At 45.6% G+C, this 27848-nt stretch overlaps 4 protein-coding genes across 7 annotated transcripts; 2 read left to right on the plus strand and 2 right to left on the minus strand.

Annotated features, from left to right (window-relative positions):
* Positions 1 to 1917: 1917 nt before the first annotated feature.
* On the minus strand, positions 1918 to 3660 carry LOC133910190 (putative clathrin assembly protein At4g02650). Its single transcript, XM_062352701.1, has 3 exons — positions 2584 to 3660; positions 2279 to 2523; positions 1918 to 2155 (listed from the first exon to the last, which is right to left on the minus strand). Exons 1-3 carry the CDS (start codon positions 3658 to 3660, stop codon positions 1918 to 1920), a joined length of 1560 nt encoding a protein of 519 aa, XP_062208685.1.
* Positions 3661 to 13770: 10110 nt separating this feature from the next.
* Positions 13771 to 17268, plus strand: LOC133909309 (bidirectional sugar transporter SWEET1a). Of its 2 annotated transcripts, XM_062351678.1 has the most exons (6): positions 13791 to 14187; positions 14333 to 14369; positions 14882 to 14977; positions 15717 to 15996; positions 16094 to 16213; positions 16876 to 17268. In XM_062351678.1, exons 1-6 carry the CDS (start codon positions 14151 to 14153, stop codon positions 17080 to 17082), a joined length of 777 nt encoding a protein of 258 aa, XP_062207662.1. In that variant the 5' UTR covers positions 13791 to 14150; the 3' UTR covers positions 17083 to 17268. The 2 variants fall into 2 exon arrangements, with proteins under 2 accessions (XP_062207664.1, XP_062207662.1); XM_062351680.1 differs by lacking the exon at positions 14333 to 14369 and having other exon boundaries at positions 13771 to 14187.
* A 2598-nt stretch (positions 17269 to 19866) lies between these two features.
* On the plus strand, positions 19867 to 22883 carry LOC133909310 (uncharacterized). 3 transcript variants are annotated; one of them, XM_062351681.1, is made up of 5 exons: positions 19867 to 20134; positions 20225 to 20330; positions 20611 to 20822; positions 20927 to 21127; positions 21498 to 22883. In XM_062351681.1, exons 1-5 carry the CDS (start codon positions 19940 to 19942, stop codon positions 22647 to 22649), a joined length of 1866 nt encoding a protein of 621 aa, XP_062207665.1. In that variant the 5' UTR covers positions 19867 to 19939; the 3' UTR covers positions 22650 to 22883. The 3 variants fall into 3 exon arrangements, with proteins under 3 accessions (XP_062207665.1, XP_062207666.1, XP_062207667.1); XM_062351682.1 differs by having other exon boundaries at positions 19895 to 20134; positions 20225 to 20307; XM_062351683.1 differs by lacking the exon at positions 19867 to 20134 and having other exon boundaries at positions 20222 to 20330; positions 20509 to 20822.
* Positions 22884 to 23056: 173 nt separating this feature from the next.
* LOC133909311 (scarecrow-like protein 1) lies at positions 23057 to 26870 on the minus strand. The gene is made up of 4 exons (XM_062351684.1): positions 26700 to 26870; positions 23925 to 25374; positions 23629 to 23784; positions 23057 to 23511 (listed from the first exon to the last, which is right to left on the minus strand). Exons 2-4 carry the CDS (start codon positions 25283 to 25285, stop codon positions 23313 to 23315), a joined length of 1716 nt encoding a protein of 571 aa, XP_062207668.1. The 5' UTR covers positions 25286 to 25374; positions 26700 to 26870; the 3' UTR covers positions 23057 to 23312.
* Between the last annotated feature and the right edge of the window lie 978 nt (positions 26871 to 27848).

Consider the following 27848-nt stretch of genomic DNA (forward strand, 5'->3'; position numbering starts at 1 on the left):
TGTATCTGAGTTTAGCTCCGGCAGGAGTGCTCGGTTTTGGTTTTTAAGCCAACCCGGATGCTTCAGGTTGACCTGGATGTTCTGGGTTGCCAGAGTCTACGGACTTTGCTCCGAGCAGGGGTGCTCGGTTAATGTCTAAATGTTTTACCCTCATCCTCACCATTAATTTGATGTTGTTGCTGAACCAACTCGAGACAAGAACATTCATAGCCATTCAATAGCCCCTCCCACTCCTCTAGTGTATCAAATATTGCAAAGGGTTTGAGAGTTAGGTTGGAAAAGTGAGATTGAGTGCTAATGAGCATAACTCCATCATTTGAGCACTTGAGTTCGTCATCAAGACATCGCTTCACGTTCATTACTCTTGGAGTTTGCAGCTCCTAGGCGACTAGGCATCACTCGAATAGCACCCAAGATTGTGGAGTGTACCGGGAAGTTTGTGAAGATCATTCTCACCTCTGCAAGGGAAGAGATGGGTTTTAGTAAGCCCAAGCTTGATCTTTATGATCGCTTGGTGGGGATAAGGGTTGAAAGAGACCCGGCTCTTTATGAGCACCTCAATGTAGACCTAGCATCGTTGGATTCGAACTTTGGAAAATAAATCTTTGTCTCATTTATTCTTGCTTCTATTCTTGTTCTAGTTGATCTTTAGAGAAATTTATCCGATCTTTGTGTTTGAGAGTTTGTGACTGCAGGTGGTTGGTGGAAATGTCTTTAGACAACCTTTGGAATATGTGGTAACGCTTAGAATTAACTTGACTTGCTTAGGGTTACTTAGATTTTAATTTCGAGTTCTAGCCAGACTATCCTGTTTGAGCTTGGAACCTCTGGATCTCGGAAGTTCTGAATTGACCTGAAGTATCCGGATTCTGTTAATCTACTGTAAAGTTTTATTTTTCAGAAATTGTCTATTCACCTCCTTCTGAGCGACATCTAGTACATTCAAGACAACAAGATGAGCGTGTTGAAATTCATGTGATTATTGGCAACAATTCAAACTATTTTTACCAAATTCTCGTAAACTCTCATGAACTTTGAGACAATAATGAGATGAGGAAACAACAGAGCAGATGTTGTTACTAGTGTGGAATGTATGGGCATGATGATTCTCTATTTATAGATGAAAAATAATGATTTTTACAATTTTATTCGAATTTTTCGGAGCACAAACGGTTATAAATTTCAAAATAAACAGATTAACGAGTTAAATGGGCCGAGCGATCCCCATTCAACCCATTAACCCGGTCGTGCCCCCACATGCACGCCTAGGCCACCCGGGCCGACCATGCCCCCATAGGCCGGCCCCACGAGCAACGGCTCTTGGTCGGGCTAGGCGTGCCAGGTGAGCCATGCCTTGGCGTGATCAAGCGGTCAAGCCAGACTGCTATCGTGCCATATTTAGGCGGGCCGACCATGCGTGGCCGCGTCGGATCGGGCTATGCCAGTGCAGTGCCAGCACACCGTGCCGTACGCACTGCCTGTGGTCTCGTGCTATGACCGTGCTTATAGTGACAGACCTCAAGCTGGCCTATTTAGACAACTTTACGTATGTATTTATCAGAAGTGCTTGAACTTAGATGCGGGTTTGGGGCCAATGTTTTCAACCTTTTATTGTAACTATGTTTCTGCTTATAATGCTAGAACAGCATCTCGCGGAGCAACCGGATTATGTGGTGAAAACTTATGTACTTGTATATATTGAGTTGTTGACTAAGTTTGGATCAGTATGATATAGTTTGTCTTATTTGGTTCTCGTTCATGAGTTGTTCCAGACGCGTACTCTGGTGGCCAGCTTACTGTCTAGCCCGTCATTCATACTCTACACATCAAATCACATTCTAATATTTTTCAAATCAACTTGTAAACAATCTCAGCATCATTGAAATTTTGTTACAGTCCACTCAAAACATTACGATCTTACAACAGATTAATGTAACTCCAGGCTGCCCTTTGCCTTTCATACTGCTGCCATGCCATCTGCTCCTCGACGAGGAGCCTCTGCCTCGTCTGCAAATCCGTCATCTGAACGTACGTCGGCGCAGGCATTGCCAGTGACGCTGCGAATGGATCAGCCCATGCGGCGGCGGCGGAGCTGGCCCCAGGCGGTGGTGGCAGTGCAAGCGCCGTCGCGCCAGGCGGCCGCGTCGCCGCGCTGCTTGAGCTTCCGGCGAACGCACGCGCGTTTGTCGCAGTTGCATTGGTCACCCCGTGGCTGTACATGACGTTGAGCACTGTCGCGTTGAAGCCGCCACCGAGCTCCGCTCGCTGGGTGGCGAACCTGCTTGACGACTGGACCGGCGACGTCTCCCAGTCTGCAGATGAATCCTCAAACACCACCCATTTCGGCGACGCTTCCGCCGAGTTACCGTCGAACAGTGCCAATGCCAGCTTCTGCCCATGCTCCTTGCCGGACGCGGACGGTGGCGACGTGTCTTCGTCCAAGTTCAAGAAGTCGGCCATCTTGTCGTCGACCGCAACGAGTGAACCAGCAGACTCAGCTGGCGCCACCTTGCCGGCTTTGTTCTCCTCTTGCTCAGCAACCTGCTGCTCTTTGGGCGCCGGAAGTGGTTCCGTTGCTTTCACGCCGTATTTCTTGACGCCGGGAGACTGCGGGCTGAGCGGCACCGCTGGTGAGTGGCTCTTCTGCGATGCCAACGCTTGCCGGCCGCGGATGAACTCGTCCATGAGGTCCAGCTTCTTCTGCTTGACGCGTTCTAGCGCGGGGACGTCCGACGGGCGGCAGACGGCGGTTGCCTTGCACCACGAGTAGAAGTCGTCGAGCTCGTCGACTAGCTTCGCGAGGCTGGTGAAGATGGAGTGGACGCGCACGCAGCCGGGAGTCTCCAGCTCGGCGAAACGGTCGATGAGCACGGCCATCACCTCGGTGAGCTCGCAGTACATCACCACGCTCTCCTTCACCAGCATGTACAGCGCCGCGCACACCACCCGGTTCGTCCTCGCCTTCCCCCTGGGCCGGCACGCGATGAACCGGTCGAGGAGGTGTCTCAGCTGCTGCGCACTCGCGATGAGATCCTCCGTTGCTGTCTCTGTCGCTGGCCTGTCCCTCGGCACGAGCGCCCATGCCTCGTCCACCTCGTATGTCACGTCGGTGTCGTGGAAGCTGTCGCGACCGCCATCTAGGCGCCATTTGCTCGGGCTTGCCACGCCTACCCCGCGGCCCTGCATCCGGTGCTTGAGCCGGTCGTCGAGGTACCCAGCGTATGCGCGCACGAACGCGGAGAAGTCCCAGGCGCGGGAGCGCGCGCAGTCGTGATCCCCGAATCGGGACATGTCGAGCATGCGCCTTCCCCTGCGCGTGGCGAGGAACACCTCCTGCTCGTACGCCGGGTCGCCGTCCGCTAGCAGGCGGTGCACGAGCGCCAGCGCTTTGAGCGCGACGTGCCAGGCGCGCGTCCGCCCGAGCCGGCGCGACACCGAGGCCACGCAGGCCGCCACGCGCGCCCGGGAGTAGCGCGTCAGCGTGATAATCTCCTGGACGTGGCGCTCGTCGGTGGGGACGCCCTCGCCGTGCACCGTGGCCCTGACAATCGCCACCACCAGGTCAGCCGACGCCTCGTCCGCGCCGCCCGCCCTGGCGAGCGCGATGCTCGTCTGGTCCTTCGCCGCGCCCAGCGCCTGCCGGAGCTTGCTCGGCGCCATATATAGGCTGCCGCTTCTTTGCAAATGGCTCCTCTGCTCCTCGTTGACGTGAGGGGCAAATGGCACAGATCAGGCGAGGGAAGAACGAAGGAATCGAGAACGGTGTTTGGACTTTGGAGTGGAGTGGGAGGAGGTGGAAGCGGAGGAGATATGAAGGCGCGAGCGGGAAGATGGCGGTTGACCGACGGGTGGACGCGTGGGCGCCTGGGCGGTGGACAGGAGGCCGTTTGGGCTGTTGAAACCTGAAAGCTAACCGAGGAACGTCGGGTTTCGACGCGGAGCGTTGGTAACTTGGTAAAGGGAGGGCTTGGTTTGGCCATTGACTGCCTACAGCTCGGTTTAGTTTTGCAGGTCAACGACAAAGTGCCAGCTCGTCTTAACGAACTGCGGTTGGTAGTTTCTGTTTGGAGCTTTGCTCTGTATTTTACAATCTGTTTTACAGAACTTCAGCTCCAAGTTTCACATCAGATATTATATTTATAGATTAAGATAAAGTAGTTTTAATTTTTATTTTTAATTAAATAAAAATAAAATGGTCCACTCAAATATTTTCGGTGTATTCACAGCTTCAGCTTCACAAATTCCTAAAGATAAGTACTCGGCTCTAATTTTTTAAAAAAATTAAAGCGCTGTCAAACAGATGTTTATAACCGTAAAAACTCCTTAAGCTTCGGAAGAGAAATCTAACGCGCAGAATTTTAGTTTTTTCAAGAAAGATCCTCTGATTTGCAGTGAGAATCCAGATAACAACCTGTTTTTCTCCTGTCTAATCGCAGTATTTTTTTTTTTTTTACAGCATCCCAGCATTTAAATTAATGGACCGTGATAGCTCTACAGAGAAAGGCTCAATTGACCTCGGGCCGCATTCATGCGGTACCATCTGCTGAGCCTACTTTTTTGGGCTTCTCCGGATGGGCTTAGAGTTCGTGAGCTTTTCACGTGTTATTCAGGCTTCTACAGCTATGACAGTACGCGAGTATTCAATGTAGTTCTCCAATAAACCAATACTGCTGCCGCTGCTGCTGACAGGAAGCATGGATGCATACAAGAGGCCGGATAAGCAGTAACCACCGTTCGATGGTCTGGAAGTACAGGATCGAACACGCTGGGATTCCTGTTACGAGGTAGCCTGGTGTGGATACAGATTAAGAACAGAAGCATGCCGATCAATGTGCTATGAGGAATCATGCACGGGCAGTTTCAGTTGCCGTGATAGCGCACACTTTCCGTGGCAAACTCGGTGTCTTCTTGCAGCACCGTTTGATTTCAATTCCCTCCGCAACCGAAACACGAACCAAGTCGAGGAAGCCAAGAAATTAAGCAGCAATCAGGTTCAGATGAACGCAGTTAAGTCTCACAGGTTCCTTCTCTTCCTCTTCTTCTCCACAAGCCTCGTCATAGCTGGCTACCGCGAAATGAATCAAATGATCAAGCGCTGTTGGTGAAAGTCTCTCGTTTTCCTCGAGTTCAAGGCCTGTACATGCAATGGGCATGTACAGAGACATCACGATTTCCTCAACCTATCATGCAATGGGCATGTACAGAGACATCACGATTTCCTCAACCTAGCATGCCGTTTCAGCACAAGTTCTCTTCAAGTTGGAATTGAAGTACCATGATTAAGTCAAATAACAGCACGATATTTGGCACACACACTCCTCTGAAATGGTCACATCACTGCATTAATCGAAAAAAATAAAAGAATTTATATTACTTATTGTTATGAACATTTAACTGTCTATACTAAACCAAATAGTCTATATCAAATACGATTAATAAATAGCTAAATTTAAAAACCAAAGAGTCCATGTCAAATACGATTAATAAATACATAAATTCAAAATTCAAAATTATAGAAAATTAGCAGTATATTATTATTTGAGGAGAAAAAGAAATCACCACGTTTGCTCTCAAGGTCATAAAATTACCATATTAATAAAAAAAAACTAATCTAGACATCTCATTGTTATAAACATATAACGGTCTAGATTAAATCAAAGAGTCCATATCAAATACGATTAATAAATAGCTAGATTTGAAAACCAAAGAGTCTGTGTCAAATACGATTAATAAATACCTAAATTCAGAATTAAAAAATATGAAAAATTAGTTGTTCGATTTTCATACGGTTTGGAAAGCAAAATATCTAAATAAAGAGTCCAAATTAAATAAAATAAATAATAATTAAAATTTGGGTTAGAATATAAAAATTAAGGATCCATATCAAATATAGTCTTATAAAAAGTCAAATTATTATAAAAAATCAAATACCTAAATAAGGAGTCTATGTAAAATACAATTAATCAATACCTAAAATTCATAATAAAAAGAAATGAAAAAAATACAATTAGTCATTGACCACGTTGCCTCGACCAGGTCGCCTAGATCTGCTCGCTCCATACACGTGCCTACATCTTCACGCGCATCGTCGGTCACATTGCATCATCCGCGTGTCTCTGCTAGTTCGTTGGCAATGTCGTGCGTGTCAGTGCTTCGTGTCCCTACTGGCACACCATCATCGTCAGTTGATCGTCGCTTCCACTCGGGACCATCTGCCTCGATCGTCTCGTGCGCCCTTAGTCTGATCAGCCGATTGCGTGTGGTTCGTCGCGGTCAATTAGCATCAGCTCCCGTCCTCCTCGTTCACGAGTACGCGCTTCTTCCCGAGCACCGAGGCTTGCAGCTATGTCGCCTTCGGGCCACAGTGCTGCCGCCCGTGGCCGTGCCTCCATAGCGCCGTTGTGCCCCTCACAGGCGCGATCCAACCAACGGAGGATCCCATTGTCGCCCTTCATCGTCGTCCCGTATGCCATGACGCTTTGGTCGATCAGCGCAGCTTCTCTTAGCGCGTCATCACCTTAGTCATTGGTGCGCTTGGTTTTCTTCAAGCTGTTCGAGTGTTCTTCGCCTGCTTCTTTGAGCACCGTCGTCACGCTCTCTCGAACACAGACATCACCACTTCAAGCCGCTGGTTCCGCATACCTCTACCGCCTTCGTCCAGCACAAACCTCATCGCCAACGTTGCAATCTCCTCCCCGACTACTTCATCTACTTTAGGAACCACGGGCTGCATCAACACTCTCCACATCTCCGCTCTGCACACCGCGACCGCGATCATTAAGGCCTTCTATGTTGGTCCTTCAGACACTGGTGCATGGTTGGACGCCCTAAATTCGCACACCCAGTACTAATAGCACCGTTGCGTTCCTTCGTCCTCGACACGTTCTCGGGCTTGGAAACCTGGTGCACGCCTCATCCTCGATGGCCTCGATTGCGTCGACTTCGGCATCGACCTCCTTTTCTATGATTGCCTCATCCGCGTCACCGTCTTCTTTCCTCAGACCTCCCTGCACCCGTCACCCTGGCGCCCTCTGGCGCTTATGGCTTCATGTGCGGCTCCCTCAACCATGGAAACCCCGACAACAGCTACGTTGACCATGGCTATCTCACGCACAACATCCTCGATCACGGCTATTCGTCTCGCTTTCGGCTACCTCGACAATAGGCCCAAAGTGTTGGAATTTTGGGGGGTTCCCCTTTAAAGTTCGAATTTGAGTTTGAAGTCAAATTTGGATTTGAGTAAATTCAAAAAAAGGAGGGAAAGACCTGACCGGATGGTCCGCTTGCAGGCCTAATAGGACGAGCAGCCCACCTAGCCCGGTGGCTTACCCTAAGGCACGCGCGAGCTCCCAGGGGGAGTGACGGCCGCCACTCGGCGCGGGGGATCCACCCCTTCCGCTCTCCCGTCGGCTCCGGCGGAATCAGTGGGGGACGTTGGTGCGCTCGTGGTGGATAAAGTCGGGGGCTTCCTCTTCCTCGAGGCTCAACTCTCCTTCGAGCTCTCCACTCCCTCTCTCCATCGATTCTCTCTCGATGCCGAGCCGTGTTCCGCTCCGGTGAGGCAGCTCCCAACGTGATGGTGCTCTTCTCCGGTTGAGTACCCGTCGGCTTTGTCTCGCCGGTCTATGCGGGCTCGGACGTGGTGGCCTTGTGCACTCGGTGCGTGACGGATCCGGTCGCCAGGTTGCGCGTGTGCTCGGCTGCAACAATGAAGGTGTTGTGGTGATTGTGTCGTTCCTTCGTGCACGCATTTTGTAGATCTATGTTTGTTTACTCATCCCTGACCTGGAGCTGGGCTCTTGCTATTGTGGTGCCTTCGGCTCCTCAGGTGTTGTCTGCAGTGTGCCCTGTAACCGACATATCAGCATTGTATCTCCGAAAACATTCCCCCTATTGCTCTCAGTGTAGAGGGGAGTCTCTGTTTTCTTGGATAGCGCCTTTGTGTGCCTTGCCTTCTCCTACCTCTGGACAGTAAGCTCGTTCCTCTCTTCTTCCTGTCTTACTGTCTAGCGTGCATCAGTTTTACTCTCTGTTGATTTCGTTTAACTTGCATGCTAGAAGAGGTGATTGTGATACTCTGTGATGATAGCGGGAAAAGTTTTATTAATGTTTTATTTGTGCACTTGAGCTAGGCTATGGTCGCTAGTTATTGATCGTGTGGTATCTCTATTTAGCTCTTTGTGTACCCTGGTGGTGTGCTTCTTTGGCACTCTATGTCCAGTGGTGTTGCACTCCTGGGTGCTCTTGTTGGGCGCCTTGTGCTCTCTGTTGTCTCTGTCCAGCGGCAAAACTCGGTTGGGTGCTCTGGTGTGTGGTATGTTGTTGATCAATTTTGGCGCCCTGCTGCCTTGTGTCGTGTGGGTTGGCTCCGTTCGCTCTTTGGTGGCCGATAAGTTCTGTTGTGTTGAGATTAGTGGATATATTATACTTGATCTTTAACTTGGATAGTTTAGTCTAGCTCTAGTGGTGAATTTATCACACTAATGAGTAATACTTAGTATGCGTTGGATGACCGTTAATTCGGTAACCTGCACTAAGAGTAATCCTTTTGTTTTAACACTTGCTTTTTTAGTTCGTGTGTTATATCACCTCTCTTTGACAATTGTCATATTTGATACATTGATGTTAATGAGTAGCTTATGTTCTATCATACTTGCTTTTGAAATGCTCATGATAATCTATATAATATATGTTGTTGGCAGATATCTTCTTTCGCATGTGTTTAAATTCGGAATTAATTTAATCAGACTGTTGCTAAAATGCCTTTTAAAACAACATAAAGGGCTACCCTCTGCATGCGCAACTCGTCGATTTGTCTAGTCACAGTATCTGCATCGCGCTATTTCGACTACAGTGGATGTCATTCATCTTTCTCTTTAGTCTGATCATCTGTCAGGCTTCCACTACAACTGCGAGGGTATATTAGAGTATATGATATAAGATACACAATGATCCGTTTGTTATGATTGATTTTGATTAGATTTCATCCTATATATAGAGTTGTTTGATATACAAACTATCTATACTCTATATATTTCACCCTCAAAACTCAATAAATACATCACATAACATTAAGCCACCCTCATTCTCTCACAGAAACCTCCTAATTCTCTTTTCATCACCTTCACCTGTACAGAAGCAGCAAAGCCTCCTTGCTTCGCTAAAATTAAGGGCTCAAGGAACGAATGCAATCGTGCCATTTTGGTTTGGATGAAGTTCACGTCCATGTCACAGCGTTTGCCACAAGGTTTCGTCGTTACACGGAGGACGTCGTGAAGTTGCACGCTGTCACACTGGTCCTAGAAGAATGAGCTAGCGTATATATTCGTGACAGGAACACTAGGGCTGGAAGATGTACATGGCATCTCGAGATTATTCTGAACATATTTTTGGACAATGATTGGATGCCTGACCGATGGACGGACGGACGGACGGAGTTAGGGGCTGTTTGGTTGAGATCAGGTTTTTGGTTCTCGTTGTTTCTGGTTTTTGATATTTTGTTATTTTTTTAATAATAAAATTTTAATTTTTATATAGTAAAAATTAGAAAAGCTATTTTTAAACAGCTTCTCAACTTTCAGTTTATTACTTATAAATTAGATTTTCAGTTTTTTTAAAAAACAACTTACAGCTGTGCTGATTCAGCTTATGAAATAAGCCACAAGTAGAACCAAACAGCCCTTTAGACGGTCCACGCCGGCCGGTCCCCACCCCGACCCGTGCTCACCGTCGGCGCCGCGCACGGGCACCCAACGGGCGCGCAGCAGCTGAAGAATGGCCATGCATAGCAGCAAGAGTCTGATGCGACGATGCTTGACACGGGTGAAATTAAAACGACGCCTGAACCCCCAGCGATTGGCAAAAGCTGCACACGCGCTTGGAACTTGGATGTGCACGAATTGGAAGCATTGGAAGGTTTGATGTCTTCGCCAGCTGGTCAGCTTCGCCGGATAACATTGCCACATCCCACATGGACCACAAATCCACAACGCAGCTACGGTGTGTAGTCTTGATGTCCTATACAGTTATACCTGCGTACGCAAACAATAACTCTACGATAGAGCCGTATAGCATACATCGTGGGTACTTGTGCAAGTGTGTATCTCCGGCGTGGTAGTATATATAGACAAGTCCGTATACTCGTCGCAGAGAAAGTACGTATACAAGTATAGTACGGTTTCAGTAAGAGTCTACAAACGTTAGTCTCTCCGAGGCTCAGGCGTATACGAATGCGTAATCCTGCGCGGCTGCGTTCACTTCTCCATCTCGTGTGTGGGGCTGTGGGCTAGGCTGACGGCGCCGCTGCAGCCGGCACCTATCCTGCAGTGGAGTACCATGCTGCGCGTACGCACGCGTCATGGCACCTATCTCCTGTGTTGATGGATTGATCCATAGGCCTGGCTCGTTTGATCTTGCTTCCGATCAGGTGTTTTCAGACGTGGATAAGGGCATTATTTACTTAAGGTTTGGTTGTTGAATGAACTGAATAAAATAATATATTTTTGGACGGAATGATCTAGATAAAGTGGTACAATTAAATTATTTATTAGCTGTATAGAATGGTACGGAAATATGTTTGATCGGATATATGAGATGTTATGAGAATATATTTAGGTACTTTATATTATATTCATGTATGACTTAATTTTTTTACATAAATAATAATTTTTATTTTTGTTATTATTAACAAACTATGCTAATTAGTACTAATCATTACTAGTTCAAATTAATCATAACTTAAATTGTCAATTTTTATCAATAAATACTCATAATAATAATTAATTATAATTAATAACATCTAATTGTAACTAATATTTAACTATTTTTAATAACAACTAATAATTACTAATCATCACTAACCGTAAGTGATTAGTAAAGTTTATAAGAATCTGTACGGTAACGCACGACTTTATATAACATTTTCCCAATATATTTTAAAAATCTAAAACAACTTATTCTAAACAAAATAGTACATTTAATGAACTAAACAGCTAGACCTAGACCCGTACGTATATGGGTTAGTCCAACTATGCTTGCGTTGGTGCAGGCGACGAGCTAGCACTGTCAGTCTGTCACTCATAGCTGCATGCCATGGTGAGTTGGCGTCTGCGCCTCACAAGTTCCGAGGTGCGTATGCATGTATCTCTGGCGCGCTGGCATTATCCGGTTAACCGCCGCACGCACGTATGACTTCGATCCATCTAGTATTTTCTTGTAGGAGTGACGCTCGTGCGGCTTTATCCATTTGATTTCCACGTATGCAATGTGCAGGCGTAGGCATGCTCTAGAACAGAACCGTCGTTGCGTTGTAGCATTAGCTAGGTTTTAAAAAACTGAAAATCTATTGTATAAAGAAATAAATTAAAAGCTAAGAATTAGATTGAGATGATTTTTTATATGCTAAACAATTAAAAATTTATTTTAAAAACCAATAACAAAAAATCAAAAATCTCAGAAGCCAAAAGACTCAACCGAGCCGAACAAACCCTAACACTCGATGTCCAAGCTCTTGTCTAGTCCATTTCAATCACATAATATATTGTTAGTCAAGAAGGTAGTACTGCGACCACGACAGGATCAAAGAAATATCTACTCGAAACCAAAGGCAGGCCCTTTTCAGAGAGCGCCTTATCAAAGGCGTAAAGTTTTGGAAGATATGCGGAATTGAACGACACAAGCTTTTTTTTCTTCCCAGAGAACCAAATCAAAAGATTATCTGGGCCTGCAAGCTATGTATCGCCCGTGAAGGATAAGATGTCGAATCATCGGGTTGGCGATATGGCAATGATGCATATATACATGACCTATCCATCGATGATCGATCGGCATTCTGCCGTGTATATATAGCGTCCCTGGTTTTGCTGCATGTAGCCAAAACAGAGCGCCATCAGATGGGCCACTTGGCGAGGATCACACGTAATACACGGTTCTCATCATCATCCTTTTTTCTAGATTTCGTGATTGTACGATTGATCTATGATGAGCCATATACATTGCCAGAGCCAAATGATTATGCATAACACCTTTGGTCAAGAACTGAAGTTGATCGATTCTGCCGTGCTAAGAAACTAGCCAATGGTGCCGTAGCCATTTAGCCGCTAATGAATTTGATCCATCATTGGATACTTCAATTTGGACAGAGACGCTGCCCTCTGACGTGATCGTTGACGCGTGAGGCCACTCTAACCACACGTATGAGCGACCACGTCTGAACGTCAGAGGAGCCACTTACAGGCACCGCTAGGCATGGCCACGACAGGGGATCACATTCTCCTCCTGCATATGTTCTGTGGGCATGGAGACGGGCACACATGCACCAAGATGTCCTATCCACTTTTGCGAAGGAGAGCTAGTGCTGGGACGCAAGAGATGCAAACTAACAAGCTGCCAGTCTGTACGCTTGAAATGGATTCTCTGACTTTGCGAAGAACAATATCATGACTTTAGCCTGAACCGTTGGAATGGAAATGGATGGCCAAAGGTTAGTGGCACAGTAATGCCACAGTGTCTTCTCTACAGTAAATTTCGCACTGAACTCATACGAACGGCATCCGCACTAAAGTTTTTTACTGCAAATAACTATACCTCATCTCACAGATTACTATTTGTGGTACTCTTCTTCGTGCCTTCGCTTCAGCAAGTCAGAACTCAGAAGATCCATTTCCCTTTTCCTGTATGGCTCATCTGCCTCCGCTCACATGCACGGCTACACAATGATCACTGTAGCCTTAATCAGACCGTCAGAGATCGCCGTGTTGTGCTCGCATGGCCGTCGGTCTGAAGAGCCCAGCGCATGCATCAGCACTCAGCTGCAGCATCACCCACCAGGCCACCACAACAGGCTCGCCGCTCTTGCAGAGGAGGTGAGTGACAGGGTGAGGTCATACACTCATATGGAACGCACCTTGCATTATTGTCGAGGCCAGAGCACGCCAAGCTTGGATGTGAGTAGCGTGCAGTGCACATCTTGTTGGGACGGGAGGATACCGCCCACCAGCCGCTGCGTGCGCACGCCGACGTCCGATCGAACGCGCGCTACAGGCAACCTTCCGATCGAACGCCCCGCCGGTTTCCCTTCCATGATCCGCGCGGCCTCCGGCGCACGCACCATATGCACGTACGCGCGCGAGACGGGGCGAAAGCTGGTGCGTAGTTGTGACCGTTCTATCGTGCAGCGATCTGGGAGAAGCTCAGAAGCAGATATGACGGGCCGTGAATCGCGCCGGCGACTCTTCTCCTCGTCCTCTTCTCGCGCGCCCGCGGAACGCTTCGGCGCTTCTTCCTCCGTGGCGACAAGCGACGCCGCCCTTGCTCTACGGGCTACAGGTCCTCTGCCGCCGAACGCTAGCACGTAATACCAATCGCATGACGCTACAATAAGGATCCTCCGGTGAACAGTACGTGCTCGAGGTGATCGATCCGTAGAAACCATTTTAGTGACGGTTGGTCAGGGGATTTCACTTTAACTGTTTGTCTCGTGAGGCCGGTAGGCACCACACTTCAGCTTTGCAGCTGCATGGCGGGGCCACGCGAGAGGCAGAGCAGGAGATGACACTGCCCCGGGCGGGCACGGGAGCATCGCAAGATTACGCGCGCTCTCACGCAAATCTTGGCATCTTGTTGTTTCCACTCGAAAGGTTTTGGCCGTTGGTGCTACAGAAGCGTACGCCTGTTTCTGTTGGGTAAGTTCAAGACTCCCGTTGCGTACCAAGCCAGCATGACAGAATATGCAGAAACACGAACGCCCATTTGACTGTGCAGGCACCTAGGAACGTACTTACTTAGGAACGAGAGATTAGACTGTAAACCTTTTTATTTACTTCCGCTACAAAGTACATTATTCCGAGTTCTTCAGACAGGAGTAATCAGGATAAGAACGTATGGGGCTCTCTCCTCCTACCTCCCAAGATCGCTCCCCCAACTCCCCTCCTATATATTGCTGCGCCGCTCAATTCCTGACGCACCGAGCGACACCGAGACACCGCATTGCAGTGAGAGTCGTCCAGAGCTAGCTAGCTTTTCGGTGTAGTCCTCTGGACCGGGAAGGACACCCTTTCTCTTCCACCTTACTCCATTTGGTTCCTAGGAGAAGAAAGATTCAGCTGAGTGACAGCAAGAGGAATTGAAGAGGAGTACCGGAGTACGCCGAGATGGAACATATAGCGAGGTTCTTCTTTGGAGTTTCAGGTGAGTGCCATGGCTGAATCTCTGTGATGCTCTGCCTGTGCTGTACGTTTCTCTAGCTTCAGCTCTTCTCGGAGATGAAGTTGATGGATGTTGCTCTGTGAGGTTTCTGTGCTTTGGTCTAATTTCTATTGGCATTGTTTTTCAGGTAATGTCATTGCGCTCTTCCTCTTCCTGTCGCCTGTGTAAGTATTCGATGAACCCTCTTCTGTTTCTGAGCTGCCGTGGCCAACTGGCCATGCATAAATAATGAACCGAAAGTAGGAAAGAAGCAAGATAGCAAAGACGATAACAGGGAGAAAAAGATAGAATAAGAACTTCAAAAACATGGCGCCTCTGTTCTTGGAGAACGCCAGCCTTCTCTGCTCTTTAACTTCTTTCCCTCTGTTTTTCTCTCAAGTTTTGTGGAAAAACACCAAGTTTTTGGAGTTAAATTGAGAAAATATAACATAAGAAGTGAAATTTCGCAATGTTTTTCCTGAAGGAAAAACACCTTTTAAGTTGTAAACATGTCTTCTTATTTATTTTCTGAAACTCTGAACTCTGAACTCCATTCGGAGTGCCACTTATGTTGTGCACAGCAGTGCTGCATTATTTCCTGCCTCCTCTGCCTCAGAGGCAGCCGAGTTCACTTGTACAGTGCAAACGCACGCCGCATGTTTCTCCTGACCGGTGGGAAATTTGGTGAATTTTGCAGCGTCACCTTCTGGAGGATCATCAGGAAGCGATCGACGGAGGACTTCTCCGGCGTGCCCTACAACATGACGCTGCTCAACTGCCTCCTATCAGCTTGGTAACTAACAAATCTCGGACACAGCCTGTGCATGGGCAGTTCATATCATTTCTGTTTCTTCTGTACATTACCTTTTCTCCTTTCAGATGTTTATTCGAGTGCAGAGTCTAGATCCATGCAGATTAGGAGGTGTAGATATATAATTTCTAAACATGTTTATGCTCTTAGTGTCTACTTTTGTATTCTTTGCGACATATAAATAGTAGCAGTAAAGCAGTAAACCTGGCGTGTAGACACCTAGTTTTACGTGCAGAATTGCAGCATGATTTGCTGGATGGAGGCAATGGCAAGCATTGGCCTCTGTCCAATTTTCTCTGTTGATAGAAAGCGACTTCTGGACCCACTTGCCAGCGACTACTATGAACAGAAAAGGGTTTTTTGTGCCACAGTGAGTGGAGCCTGTCCTGTCTATTGGGCTAGCACATGCAGCTTCACGTTCAAGTGTTTCTAGCTCGAAGAAGTGGTCGTGCTTTTATGATTTCTGTACTTATTTGGTAGGCAAGAAAAGGTACTCCCGTTTGATTTCACGCACCCTTGCAAGGCCAAGCGAAGCATGGGCATTTGTAGGATCAGCTTTTCGTTTTGTTTCCTCACCTGCGTATGCATAAGCTATGCGTTCGTCTGATGTCAAATACTGACAAGCACGATGAAACACTTGGATTGTGCAACAATTTAGTATCACTGACCTGAACATTTGCGTGTGGTTTAACTTGTTGATTTGTCTGGGAAAAAAAATTAGGTACGGTCTGCCGTTCGTGTCCCCGAACAACATCCTGGTGACGACGATCAACGGGACGGGGTCGGTGATCGAGGCCATCTATGTGGTGATCTTCCTTATCTTCGCGGAGCGGAGGATCAGGCTGCGGATGCTGGGCCTCATGGGCATCGTCACCTCCATCTTCACCACGGTGGTGCTTGTCTCGCTGCTGGCCCTGCACGGCAACGGCCGCAAGATCTTCTGCGGCCTCGCCGCCACCATCTTCTCCATCTGCATGTACGCCTCGCCGCTCTCCATCATGGTAAGCAACGCCGGCTAGCCGGACGCTCGTCCACGCACATCTTTATGGGCGTACGGAGCCATGAGATCAACAACTGCAACTGTGTGCGCGCGTGCAGAGGTTGGTGATCAAGACGAAGAGCGTGGAGTTCATGCCGTTCCTGCTCTCCTTGTCCGTGTTCCTGTGCGGCACCTCCTGGTTCATCTACGGCCTCCTCGGCCGCGACCCCTTCATCGCGGTAAATCATCGGTTCTTCACGCATCTCTCTCTCTCTCTCTCTCTCTCTCTCTCTCTCTCTCTGTGATGTGATCTGTCTTCCATCAATGGCGATCACACTCTGACGAGGATCCAATCTGGTGCCGACCGTACGTACGTGCTGCCTGTCCGATGGGTACTTGGAAACCACTGCACCGCGCTGTCGCCATTGAATGTCGTCCCGATCTGGCTAGTACCGTGCGTTGGTTGCCCTTTCGGTGTCGTCCCGCCCAACCAGGCGCGGCACATGCCTGGCCGTCGTTGCTGATGCACGAGCACGGCACGGTCATCGCTAGTGTGGCCACCCACATAGGCAGCGCATGCACAGCACAGGGCACGGCGCGCGCAGGTCGCAGCAACGCGACATGCTCCCCGACAGCACGGGGCAGGATTAGACCGAGCAAAGCAACAACAGCGCCGCGCTCTCTCTCGTCGTGATGCCCTGCAGTGAGTGCAGCGTGCACAACCGTGGAGAAAATATCTTTGCTCCGTCTGCGAGAATTGAACTGCTCCATGTGGAATTCGTGCAAAAACTCCTGCGGAATTCCAGTGTTCGAACCGTGCCACATGCATAGACTTGGGTAGAGTGTGGATGGTAACATCTTGTACAGTTGTTGCATTGACACATGCTGCGCGTACGTGCAGATCCCCAACGGGTGCGGGAGCTTCCTGGGCCTGATGCAGCTGATCTTGTACGCCATCTACCGGAACCACAAGGGCGCCCCCGCGCCAGCCGGCAAGGGAGATGCCGCCGTCGCGGAGGTGGAGGACGCGAAGAAGGCGGTCGCAGCGGTGGAGCTGGCCGACGCCAAGACCAACAGGGGGGTCGACAAGGTCGCCACCCAGGTGTAGGATGGACTGAAGCAAATCAAGGCTTGCTGGGTGGGAGGAGGTGGTTCCAACTTCGAAGCAGCCTAAATGGGGTTGCCTAGTGAATTAATTCTTGGTGAAGCAGATTGTTTTGCTTTCTTTGCCTTCGCTGTCACTCTGATATCTGTCTCTTCCCGACACCGCCCAAAAATGTTGTAACTGCGTGAATTCTCGATGGATTTGTCAGTGTTTGAAAAACCGACACCGGGTATCTTTTATGAACTATGATAATCAAATGTTTATTATCAAGTTGAACGGTTATAAGTATAACCTGAAATCCATCAACTTAAGACATATAGACATGTAAATAGAAGATTGAAATCTCCAGAATAATATTTTTTATCCAAATAGCTAAGAATCTAACAACTCAATTTATAAAGAGACTATCATAAAATATGATAGATAGTGGATCGAATAAGATATGTATGAGACTCATGTGAGTTAAATTATAGTGGTAACCTAACTTATATATCGAAGATCCTGTGAATTAGGATCTAGAAAGAATAAGCTATTGATTAACTTTATAAGAGTACAACATAACCCACTCGAGTAAAAGATGAGATACTCCTAAAATTTATAAGTCAGGTTGGCCATTGTTCTAATGTGTTTTATTATCTTTAATTAGCGAAGATGTTATCCTACAGAGCATTCTTGAAAGAACACGACTATATAAGCCTAACTGTTGGTCGTAGTTTATGAGACTTGTATGATATCTAATAAATTCATGAAGAGACACAAGGGGTACGACTTATATGTTCCACCCGAGAAGTAGCCTATTGACATCAAATTATCAGTTATGATTTTAAGTAGTACTTGTTAGCACAAAATTTGTAATTATGGATATATTCTATTGTTAAGTTGTGAACGAGTGTAGCTTAATGTTTTAGTGGATGTCCAATATCGATAGGTCTTCATCAAAATACTGATATATCAAACAATATTGAGAAAATACAAATCTCTATAGGACTCTGAGCTCTGATGAGAAATTGTTAAATATACAGGCTTAGCCCAATATATTTAAGAAAATTCTAAATAAATCTCAAAAACCTAACAAGTGGTGGTGATTGTGTATCTTTTAGTCCTACCTTATTAGTAGAAGTAAAGGGAGATCAATTTAGCATGTGTGGATGGTAACATCTTGTGTTGTTGCATTGACACATGGTGCACGTACATACAGATCCCCAACCGGTGCGGGAGCTTCCTGGGTCAGATGCAGTTGATCCTGTACACCATATACCGGAACCACGAGGGCGCCACCGCGCCAGCTGGCAAGGGAGATACCACCTTTGCGGAGGTGAAGGACACGAAGAAGGCGGCTGCCGTGGTGGAGATGGCCGACGCCAAGACCGACAAGGTGGTCAACAAGTCTGTAGATGACAAGGTTGCCAACCGGGTGTAGCATGGACTGAAGCAAATGGATAAATTCATGATATATTACCGAATAACTATCTAATATCTAATATGTTATCTTTTATGAGGATAACATATAAGATCTGGATCTATATGCTATCAATACAACGATGATATACAAGAGATATGATAATTTATTCAGTAACAAATGGTGGAATCTTCCAAAGCAAATAAAGGCTTTTTGGTTGGGAGGAGATGGTTCGAACTTCGTTCGAAGAAGCCTAAATGGGGCTGCCTAGTGGGTTAGTTCTTGTTCTTAAATAGATTGTTGTTGCTTTCTTTGCCTTCGTTATCACTCTGATGTCTGTCTTCCCCGAGGCCACCCAAAAATGTTGCATCTGGGGAGAGCTATGGTACAGTATTCTCATGCTGTCTCCTTACAAGTGTGGAGTTTTGTTGTTCCATTGTCCTTTTTGCTCCGGCTGTCTCTCTTGATTTGTTTCTTGTAATTCTCTCTGAGAAACTGAGCTGCAAGTACGAAGCCACTCTTTAGATTCTTGTTGGGCCCCAAAAAATACTCCCACCGTTTCAAAATAATTGATACTATTAACTTTACTATTCAAATTTTAATAATAAATTTTAATTTAATTCGTATACAAATAGCCCTAAATATGTAATATTTATAAAGTTTATTAGATGGTGAATCTAATAATACCATTTTCATTCTACTTGAAAAATTATATTAAAATTTATTATCAATCAAAATTTAATCAGTAAAATCAACCGTACAAATATTCTGAAACTGATGTAATATCATAACTCTTAGATTTGTCAAGGCCCAAACAGTGACCGATTCAACGAGACACAGGCAAAGGGGACCCACTCGCAGAACCAGCTCCACGTGGGGCCCAAACTCCAAAGGCGGCAAGGTACCAGGTTTCGGATGCAGGCCAGCCACTGACCCAAACTCCGATAGACCGTTACTCTGCTCCCTTTCCGCGCATATTAGACTAAAGGTTTAACCCGTTTTATAGATGCTAGGAAATCCAACATATAGATAAATCATTAATCAAAAGTGATCAGAGCAAATTCTACCGAAATAACTCTAACTAAACAACCTCTAGCAACGAACAACTCTAAACAACCTCGAAAGAGAAGCGAACTTTAAGCTAACAATAAAATCAGAAAACAAATCAGTCCGAAAACACCAAAACTCCGATGAGCAAAGAAATTTTGCTCTGATCATTTTATGTAAACATGGTTTTTTTTTTAATTTTAATTTGAGAAAGCATACACTAACCGACGCACCAGTTGGCAGGTTTCGGATGCAGGCTAGCTACTAACCCAAACTCTGATAACCCGTTACTCTTCCTTCCGGAGGAAGGAGGCGGCTGCTGCCCTTTCCGCGCGCATATAAACGACCGGCGGGCGGCGGCGCGGTTCAGAGGAGCGGTGGGCTGATCCTAATTTACGAAATCTTTGGGGGAGGATGCCGATCGACATGCCGCGGGGGCTCCCCTTCGCCGTCGACACCTGGGGCCCCTCCTCCCGCCGCCGGCGCCACCGCTTCCTCACCCACGCGCACCTGGACCACCTCGTCGGCGCCGGGGCCGCCGCCGATGGAGCCGGCACCGTCTACGCCACCAGCCTCACCTTGTCGCTGGCGCTTCGCCGCTTTCCCCAGGTAATCCCCTCCCTCCCTGCACATTTTTTTTCCCACGGAAAATTGTTTCTGCGGGTGTGCGTGTGCTAACTGCTCTCTCTTGCGGCGCAGTTGGAGAGGTGGGAGTTGGTGGAGATGGAGGTGGGGAGGACGGTGGTGGTGGATGATCCCGCCGGCGCGTTCTCCGTCACCGCGTACGACGCCAATCACTGCCCTGGTATTTTTGTTCGTTTTAATCTATTCCAGTTCTTCCCATGCCATTACAGTATGGTTCATTTCAGCCGGCGCGTAAAACTTACTTAAAGATTAGGGGGAAAATCATTTGGCAGCTTATCGAGAATGAAGTGTTATTTGATATGAAAGTTAATGTAATGCAATGTTGTCGCTTTTTGTAGAGATGATATTTCTATAGTTCTGTTTGATTTGAGCTCGGTATGCTCATTATATGCTCTGATGAGTTGGGGTGGGCTTATGCTTGTCCTGTTCGGCGATTTCAGGGGCGGTCATGTTCTTGTTTGAGGGTGAGTTCGGTAGCATACTGCACACAGGGGACTGTCGACTTACACCGGATTGTGTACAGAATTTGCCACTGAAGTACATAGCAAAGAAAGGAAAAGAAAACATTTGCCAGCTTGACTTTATCTTCCTGGATTGCACTTTTTCCAAGTGCTTCCTTAAGCTACCGAGCAAAGAGTCAGCAATTCAGCAGGTTTTCCTCGGTTCTGATTTTAGATATGTCCTTGTTGTTCCTTGTAGGAGTGTACTTACGATGACAGGGACAGTCACAATTGAGAAATGATTCAGTGATTGCAGGTTATAGCTTGCATATGGAAGCATCCACATGCACCTTTCGTTTATCTCGCTTGTGATCTTCTTGGGCATGAAGATATCCTAGTTGAGGTATCAAGGACATTCGGATCGAAGATTTATGTTGACCGGAAATTGGATTGTTTTAAAACGCTATCGCTCACAGCACCTGAAATCATCACTGATGATCCATCTTCTCGCTTTCAGGTATACTAGTCCATAAAATGCATTCCACCACCTTCCTTATACCACAAATTTGCAGTACTTTTATTTGTGAAGCCTGCCCACAGGGAAAATAATTGCATCACTGTATTCACAGTGACTACTTTAAAATACACATGGGAGCTTAGCTATGTCTCATTTCCATTCTAAAGCAAAATCAGTTACTGTCAGGCCTATTAAACATGATATTAGTATCATAACATCAAGGTTCTTTTTTCGTTGAAACAATAGACACGAATTTGCTGATACTGAGTCCTGTACCTCTTAAACTCTTGTAATGATTCTTCTGGTGTCTATGGCATGGAGTGACTCTTTACTTTCTTTCTTGTCGGTTGCAACTTTCTTGACTCTGCAGATGGTTGGATTCCACCAATTATATGACAGAGCAAGTAAGAAGCTTGAAGAGGCAAGGGCAAGTCTCCAGCCAGAACCCTTATTTATCCGTCCATCAACACAGTGGTATGCAAGCTGCGCTCGAAGCCAGAAACCCAGTCTAACAGAAGCTGAGCAGGATGAGTTTGGGTTCTGGCATATTTGTTTCTCCATTCACTCTTCTCGTGATGAGTTGGAGCAGGCACTGCAACTTCTCCAGCCTCAGTGGGTCATTTCAACAACTCCCCCATGCTTTGCCATTGAGCTGAGCTATGTAAAGAAACATTGTTTCAAGACCCGCTTAACAGCTGATGATCCATTGTGGAAAATATTCAGAGATCCTCTTGGAAAGTCTGTGTCCTCCCCTTCTTCGGTGCTTGCTTCTGAAACACACACAGACGAAAATAAGTCAATTTTTCTTGTCGATGATGATCATCCATCCTCTGCCAGTGAAGAATGTTCATATTTAAATGTAAGCACCCTTGAACTGAAATTTGTGTCATCGCTTCCACCTGAAGAACCAGACATTACGTTGTTTGGAAGAGCAAGGTTTGCCTCTCAAGCAATTGACATAATGAAAGAAGAGTTATGCAACCAGTACGTTGCCTTTGAAGAAGCCACGGCATGTGCACCGACAGATTCGGTTCATGGTAGCAGTGAAGATGTTGAAACATGTTCTGAGATGCATATCATCATGAAGCAAGCATCAGCCTCCCAACAGAATCACGTGGAAGCTGGAGATGAAGTCCCCTGCTGTCAGCGTGAAGCGTCCCCAATGCAGTCTGAAGTATTCCAAGTTCAATCATTGCATACTGTTCAACGCGATATGTTAGTGCGGGTTGATCAACATGAAAAGTCTGGAGCTCCAATAGAGTCAAAATCATTAAGTTCTGCTGAAGACTCAAACCTTTCCATGGTCAGAAGTGAAGAAAGAACTGATTGTCAAAAGGAACACTCGTGCATTATTGGGTCATCGAAATGTTTGAATGCAAGTTTGAAGAGGTTCTACAGATCAAGGAATATCCCTGTCCCTCGACCTCTCCCGTCACTTGTCAGACTTTTGGAATCCTCTAAACGGGTCAAAATGCAACCAAGCACTAATAATTCATTGAATTCGCGACACAGCTTACCCTAACGACATGATTGAGCTTATACCTGCATATGGCATATTGTGATAACCAAAATATTCAGTTTCTCTTGAGTGTACAAGAATACCTGGATTATTTCGGAAGAGGATACATGTATAGTGTTTATCCAGCTTGATAAGCTTGTGAGGAGATTTGTACGATTTTCAAAATGTTGTACAGAAAATTGATGTAATTACATGATAATTCTATTGGATAACCTGAAGTGATTTGTTCTTCTACCATCCTGGCTAGGCATTGAGTGGTATCAAATCTGTAGTGTGCAAAGTTCGTTTTTACGAATTGATTCACTGAATATCATGATAATCTGGCTACGATTTTGCTAGTGCTTTCAGAATTATTTGATGCAGGTGAGTCCAAATATCTTCTAGTTACCCAATGTATACAACACTGGATATTCCAGAAAAACATAGTTTTATACACGACGCAGAGTTGACATGTTATGATTCTATCCCAAAATGCAAGTCAATCATGTGACAAGATACTATGCTACAACATAGCACCAGGTGATCACCCAAACTCAATTATTCGGACAAGCAGACCCCTAAGATTAGGTAAGATCAGTTAACAGCCAAGCAGTTCATTTTTTTTACAGTCTCTGCATCAGAAGCTCCTAAAATACATCAATACTAATGCAACTCGACCACTGAGCTCTATTGCCACGCGGAGGAGACGATGAGAGTTTTCTCCCCCCAGCCGAAATGAAGTCCACTATGGTCCTCCTCGAACTTGTACCGATCACAGTACGACTTGAGTAGCGATCTTATTCCACTGATGACATTGCTGTTAAATGGACACGGCGTGAAGCCAGCCATTGTCATTCTTGCTCTCCATTTTCCAGCAACTTCGTATCTGCAGCAAAAAACAATCTTACTATCAGTTTTGTGAAATTGCAGGATTTATATGTTTTCAGAAAAAAAAGGTTAGAATTTGCAGGACGCATGAATAGAAAGCAGCGCCGGGGAGTACCTCTCCACACGATCAGGACCTTCACAAGCCAATATGTTAACAATTTCTCGTGCAAGACATTGTCTCTCAACATTCATTCTATCCGGACTTTCCCTTGGAAGTGTCGCATCCAGCGAATCAAAAAGTGCAGAGTAGTAATCATAGACTTCACGGAACCTGTGAAAGTCAGATGTTCATGTTAGTGCTATGGTAGGGATTCAACAATGAAAACAAAAATAAGAATAAAAATCCACAACATAACCCTGATCAGATTACCAGGAGCGGATTTGGAGAAACCATCTTCTAAGGTCACTAACCTTGTCAGAAACGGTGCAGTATTGGTATTGGCATCCTGCTCAACCAGGGTTACTAGCTTTGGTTGGAGGGCCTTCACCATTCGAAGGAGCTGATCCCTTTCATTCATAATCGAAACACTTTCATCAGGAAGGTGGTGCAGCTGGAATGCAAAATTGACAACAAGTGCTTCCCCAGGATGACAATCTAGCATTGCAGGTGTGACGTCCCCAATGTTAGCACCAACTGCCTTGAACTCAAAAGATACCCCACATTCATCTGCAAGCTTCTCTAGGCGTTGTCCAATGACCCTCAGACCTCCAATGGGCCTCTGCACTGTCTCAGGATCATCAACACCAGTTATCCTCAAATGACACGGCTTGTTTACATTGTTCTTGAGAAATTGTATCAATGTAATGTACTGGCTGCCCTGATTGATATCAAAGTCTATAATGTGCAGTCTCTCCTCACCTTTGCACAATTCAAGTATAGCATAATTAGCAGCCATGAAACCCAAACGGAAACATGGACAGGCTTCAAAGAGGATTTGCATTGCTGAAAGCTGATACAAAGTTGGAGGGTTCTTGCATGTCAAGGCCTTGTAGATACCTTTTCCTGAAGCTACTATTCTTGCAGCAAGGCCCTCCACCAGATAGGCTGCGATCCTCTGAGAAGGGTCCCCTTGAACTGAGACCATCTGCCGAAGCTCCGTGATGATTGACTGTGCTTCATCTATGTTGTATTCGGATAATGCCGCAGCACAGTCAAATAGTAACTGCTTTGGGGTCCGTGCTGCTCCGTCGTTGCTAACAGCACAACTGATGCTTGATTCTGATTCTTTTGGTGAATTTGGAAGCAATACATTCTTCATGGGGTCAGCCCATTCATCATTAATGCTACCTGCTTGGGAAATCTCAAACAAGATATCATCACCATCATCAAGTAAAGCATGCTCCAGCTCCTGAAGCTTCAGTCTAATCTCATCTTCGTCAAACTCTACTTCGATTTCAGAACTCTGACCATCTGATACGGATTGTGAGTTCTGCTGAGAGACATTGGAGAGAACTGGTGAGTCTTTTGCTGCATCAGAGCAAGAGTTGGACTGGGTATCTGCAACACTCAGAGTTCGTCCATCAGCTGTTACATGGTATGGTGTTAGTGAGGCCTGCTGACTGCAAAACGAGTTCTGAAATGCAGCAGATGGTGCTCCAGTGAAATCCATGTTCCCATACTCAGCGTTATATGGTTCAGGACCATAACGGAACAGCTGGGTATCAGACGCAAATCTTCGTGCAGAAAAATTTGAGCTTGGTGCAGCAAATTTATGAATGTAAAGATTATCCGTGTAAGCCGTTGATGGGTCTGCTCGCCGAACAAAAGACATAACTTTTCTCAAACACCTCAGGACTGTTTCAGAATCTCAGATACTTGCAGCTTCCTCTGATTGAATTGATTGTGGAAACCGTATAGTGTCTGAAATAAGAAAACAGTACGTCAACAAACCACGTGAAACATAATTGACAGTGTTCGAAACATCAAATACATAAAGCTACTTTTGACTCGTCAGCACATTGTCAGCTGTCTAGGTAAATAGAATGCATCATTCTTCTTTTGATTATTCCACAGATACAAGTTAACGACAAACCAAAATGTTGTATGTTCTAAAAATGGGCATTCTTTGGGAAAATTAAAACACTTATATTAGGCATGACTAGATGATTAAACATTTGAACAACTGAACATGTGTAGTTTTCCCCCCGCTCATGGTATGCTAGTACTAGAATGCCACTTGACGTTTCTATTGAGCCTTTTCATGCTTGAGATTCGATTTTAATATATGCAAATCTCTAAATTGAGCTCAAGCAACCACATGTAATCTAATCAAGATGCAGTCATTGGATAAAAATGGCTTTTGGAAAAACATTAGCGACTAACATGCAGCTTCTAGAACATGGTAAGCAACTAAGCATGTCTATAAATTAAGCAATATTGACTGGATGCCCTCCTCTCAAAAGATTGGCAACATTAACTGATTACCATATTCCACACAAGAAGAAAAGACCAACTAGTGATTACCAGGTCTTGAGGAAAAATGATAAAGAGAGTTTAAGCATAATCAAATTAAACATGCTGGCTTGGATTAATTTCGAGACACAAATATCACCGTATCAAACACTACACACCAGAAATGCTGAGAGAAAGATGAACACAATACAGCTCGTACGCGCCACAAATAAAAAAAAAATGGTTACTTTAAAATAAAATCTTCAACGGCTCGCCGTTCTCGGGGAGAAAAAAAATCTGTTCAAGCTGTGATCAAACCTCCAACAGATAACTACTCAAAATTTCCAAGATGCTAAAACCGGAATTCTTGCAGTACTCATACCGATCCAATCATAAAAATTTCCAATTGGCACAAACAACACCAACCAAATTATAACTAATTACACAAAAGGACACCTGTTTCCCCTTCTAACAACAGCACGGCACCGCAAATCCTTGGCTTCTCTACAGGTGCCTTCTTATTAGTTATTACCCAGCCAATTTCACATCCCCGAGTATTCAACAACATCAACAAGCATGTTTTCATCCAAGAAAAGGTATGTTTTTTTTGTGTGTGGAGACATCAGCAAGCACGTTACATGCACGTGAATTCATTCCTTTATCTAAAAACATGCTATAAGTTAATAATTCTGGTCACATGAAAAACGCCCTAAAAATCCATAAGAAGTACGGATGCGAGAGAAAGAACCAAACGAGAAGCAGCAAAAGAGACAAAGGGGTCAAGAGGTACTCACGGGGGAGTTGCTTAACAGCACGTAGAGGGGCTAATCAACCGGGCACAGCGCGAACAGAGTCGGAGACCAGCGAAGTGGGAAACGGAGGGGAGCAACGACGCGGAGAATGGGAAGGGGGGAGGCAGGCGGATGAAGGGGAGGGGAAGAAAAGAATGGGTGGGCTGGTTGGTTGGGGATAGGGAGTGGCGGCGAAGACCTATATGTGGGGCGCGGTCAGTACGACCGGCGACTGTGCTGCGGATCCTCTGCGCCGCCAGGGTGACCGGCTCTTCCATTTTGGTTCAGTGGGCTGGGCATGCTAATTTGGTGCTCCATCCTTTTCTTAGAGGGAAAATATTTGGTGCTAACGTGTAAACAGTTAATGTCTTAAGTCTAAATATGATCTGAAGGCTACAATTAATTTCACCATATTATCAATGAAAGGATTATTTCATAATATTTTATAATTGTATAGAAAGTTTTCTACAAATCGATCCTTTCCTAGGAGGACTAACCATAGCATTTGGATAAAAATAGGAAGAACGATGTTCGTTATTTGCACCTATTTGTTTCTTCTCACCAAAGATTTCTCCAAGGGTCTATTCATACTAGTAAATATTCTGGTCAAAAGATTTCAGTGTGAATTTTGATATATCTCCTAGTGAAGAGTATCAAGGTTAAAAAAGAAAAAAAAACTTCTATAAATTGCATAAATACTAGTGAATAGATAACAATAATTGTTGCTTAAAGAATGTGTCTAAAACCAAGTGATGCGTCAAGTATGTTTAATAGAAAATAATCGTGTAGGCGTGATTTTCCTGGTTTGTATCAGAGTTTTCTCAGTTCGACATTGTATTGAACTAGTCTGGTTCTATCTTTTCCCTTTCTATATTCGTTTCAAACAGTGTTTCCATTGTGTCTTGGTATTTGTCTTATTTATCAACTAAGAACAGTTCTTCTGTGCTATTCGCATAGTGATCATGCACCAGTTCATAAAATATAAAATGGATTGATTTGGATAATGTATAGAAGATTGGACAAGCACTCAAAAACACTACCGACATCGTTGACAAGGGAAGTTCATGAAAAATGCATATAGGAATTAGATTTGGCAATATATTGCCTAACCTAGATATTTTTCAAAGAGGTGACCTAATGTTCTAGAATGCT

This window comes from Phragmites australis, chromosome 2, assembly GCF_958298935.1.
Source record: "Phragmites australis chromosome 2, lpPhrAust1.1, whole genome shotgun sequence".
Lineage (NCBI taxonomy): Eukaryota > Viridiplantae > Streptophyta > Magnoliopsida > Poales > Poaceae > Phragmites > Phragmites australis.

Bases quoted from the DNA above. Each gene is read 5' to 3' on its own strand.
- LOC133909311 (XM_062351684.1), bottom strand. From the start codon at position 25,285: ATGTCTTTTGTTCGGCGAGCAGACCCATCAACGGCTTACACGGATAAT. The intron at 23,785-23,924 runs GTTAGTGACCTT...TGACTTTCACAG, and splicing joins ACTGCACCGTTTCTGACAAG to GTTCCGTGAAGTCTATGATT. The intron at 23,512-23,628 runs GTACTCCCCGGC...TTTTTGCTGCAG, and splicing joins GGTCCTGATCGTGTGGAGAG to ATACGAAGTTGCTGGAAAAT.
- LOC133910190 (XM_062352701.1), bottom strand. From the start codon at position 3,660: ATGGCGCCGAGCAAGCTCCGGCAGGCGCTGGGCGCGGCGAAGGACCAG. The intron at 2,524-2,583 runs GTGAAAGCAACG...GAGCAAGAGGAG, and splicing joins CCGGCGTCAAGAAATACGGC to AACAAAGCCGGCAAGGTGGC. The intron at 2,156-2,278 runs GTTCGCCACCCA...CGGAAGCTCAAG, and splicing joins CCGGTCCAGTCGTCAAGCAG to CAGCGCGGCGACGCGGCCGC.
- LOC133909310 (XM_062351681.1), top strand. From the start codon at position 19,940: ATGCCGATCGACATGCCGCGGGGGCTCCCCTTCGCCGTCGACACCTGG. The intron at 20,135-20,224 runs GTAATCCCCTCC...CTTGCGGCGCAG, and splicing joins CGCTTCGCCGCTTTCCCCAG to TTGGAGAGGTGGGAGTTGGT. The intron at 20,331-20,610 runs GTATTTTTGTTC...CGGCGATTTCAG, and splicing joins CGACGCCAATCACTGCCCTG to GGGCGGTCATGTTCTTGTTT.
- LOC133909309 (XM_062351678.1), top strand. From the start codon at position 14,151: ATGGAACATATAGCGAGGTTCTTCTTTGGAGTTTCAG. The intron at 14,188-14,332 runs GTGAGTGCCATG...ATTGTTTTTCAG, and splicing joins GTTCTTCTTTGGAGTTTCAG to GTAATGTCATTGCGCTCTTC. The intron at 14,978-15,716 runs GTAACTAACAAA...AAAAAAAATTAG, and splicing joins AACTGCCTCCTATCAGCTTG to GTACGGTCTGCCGTTCGTGT.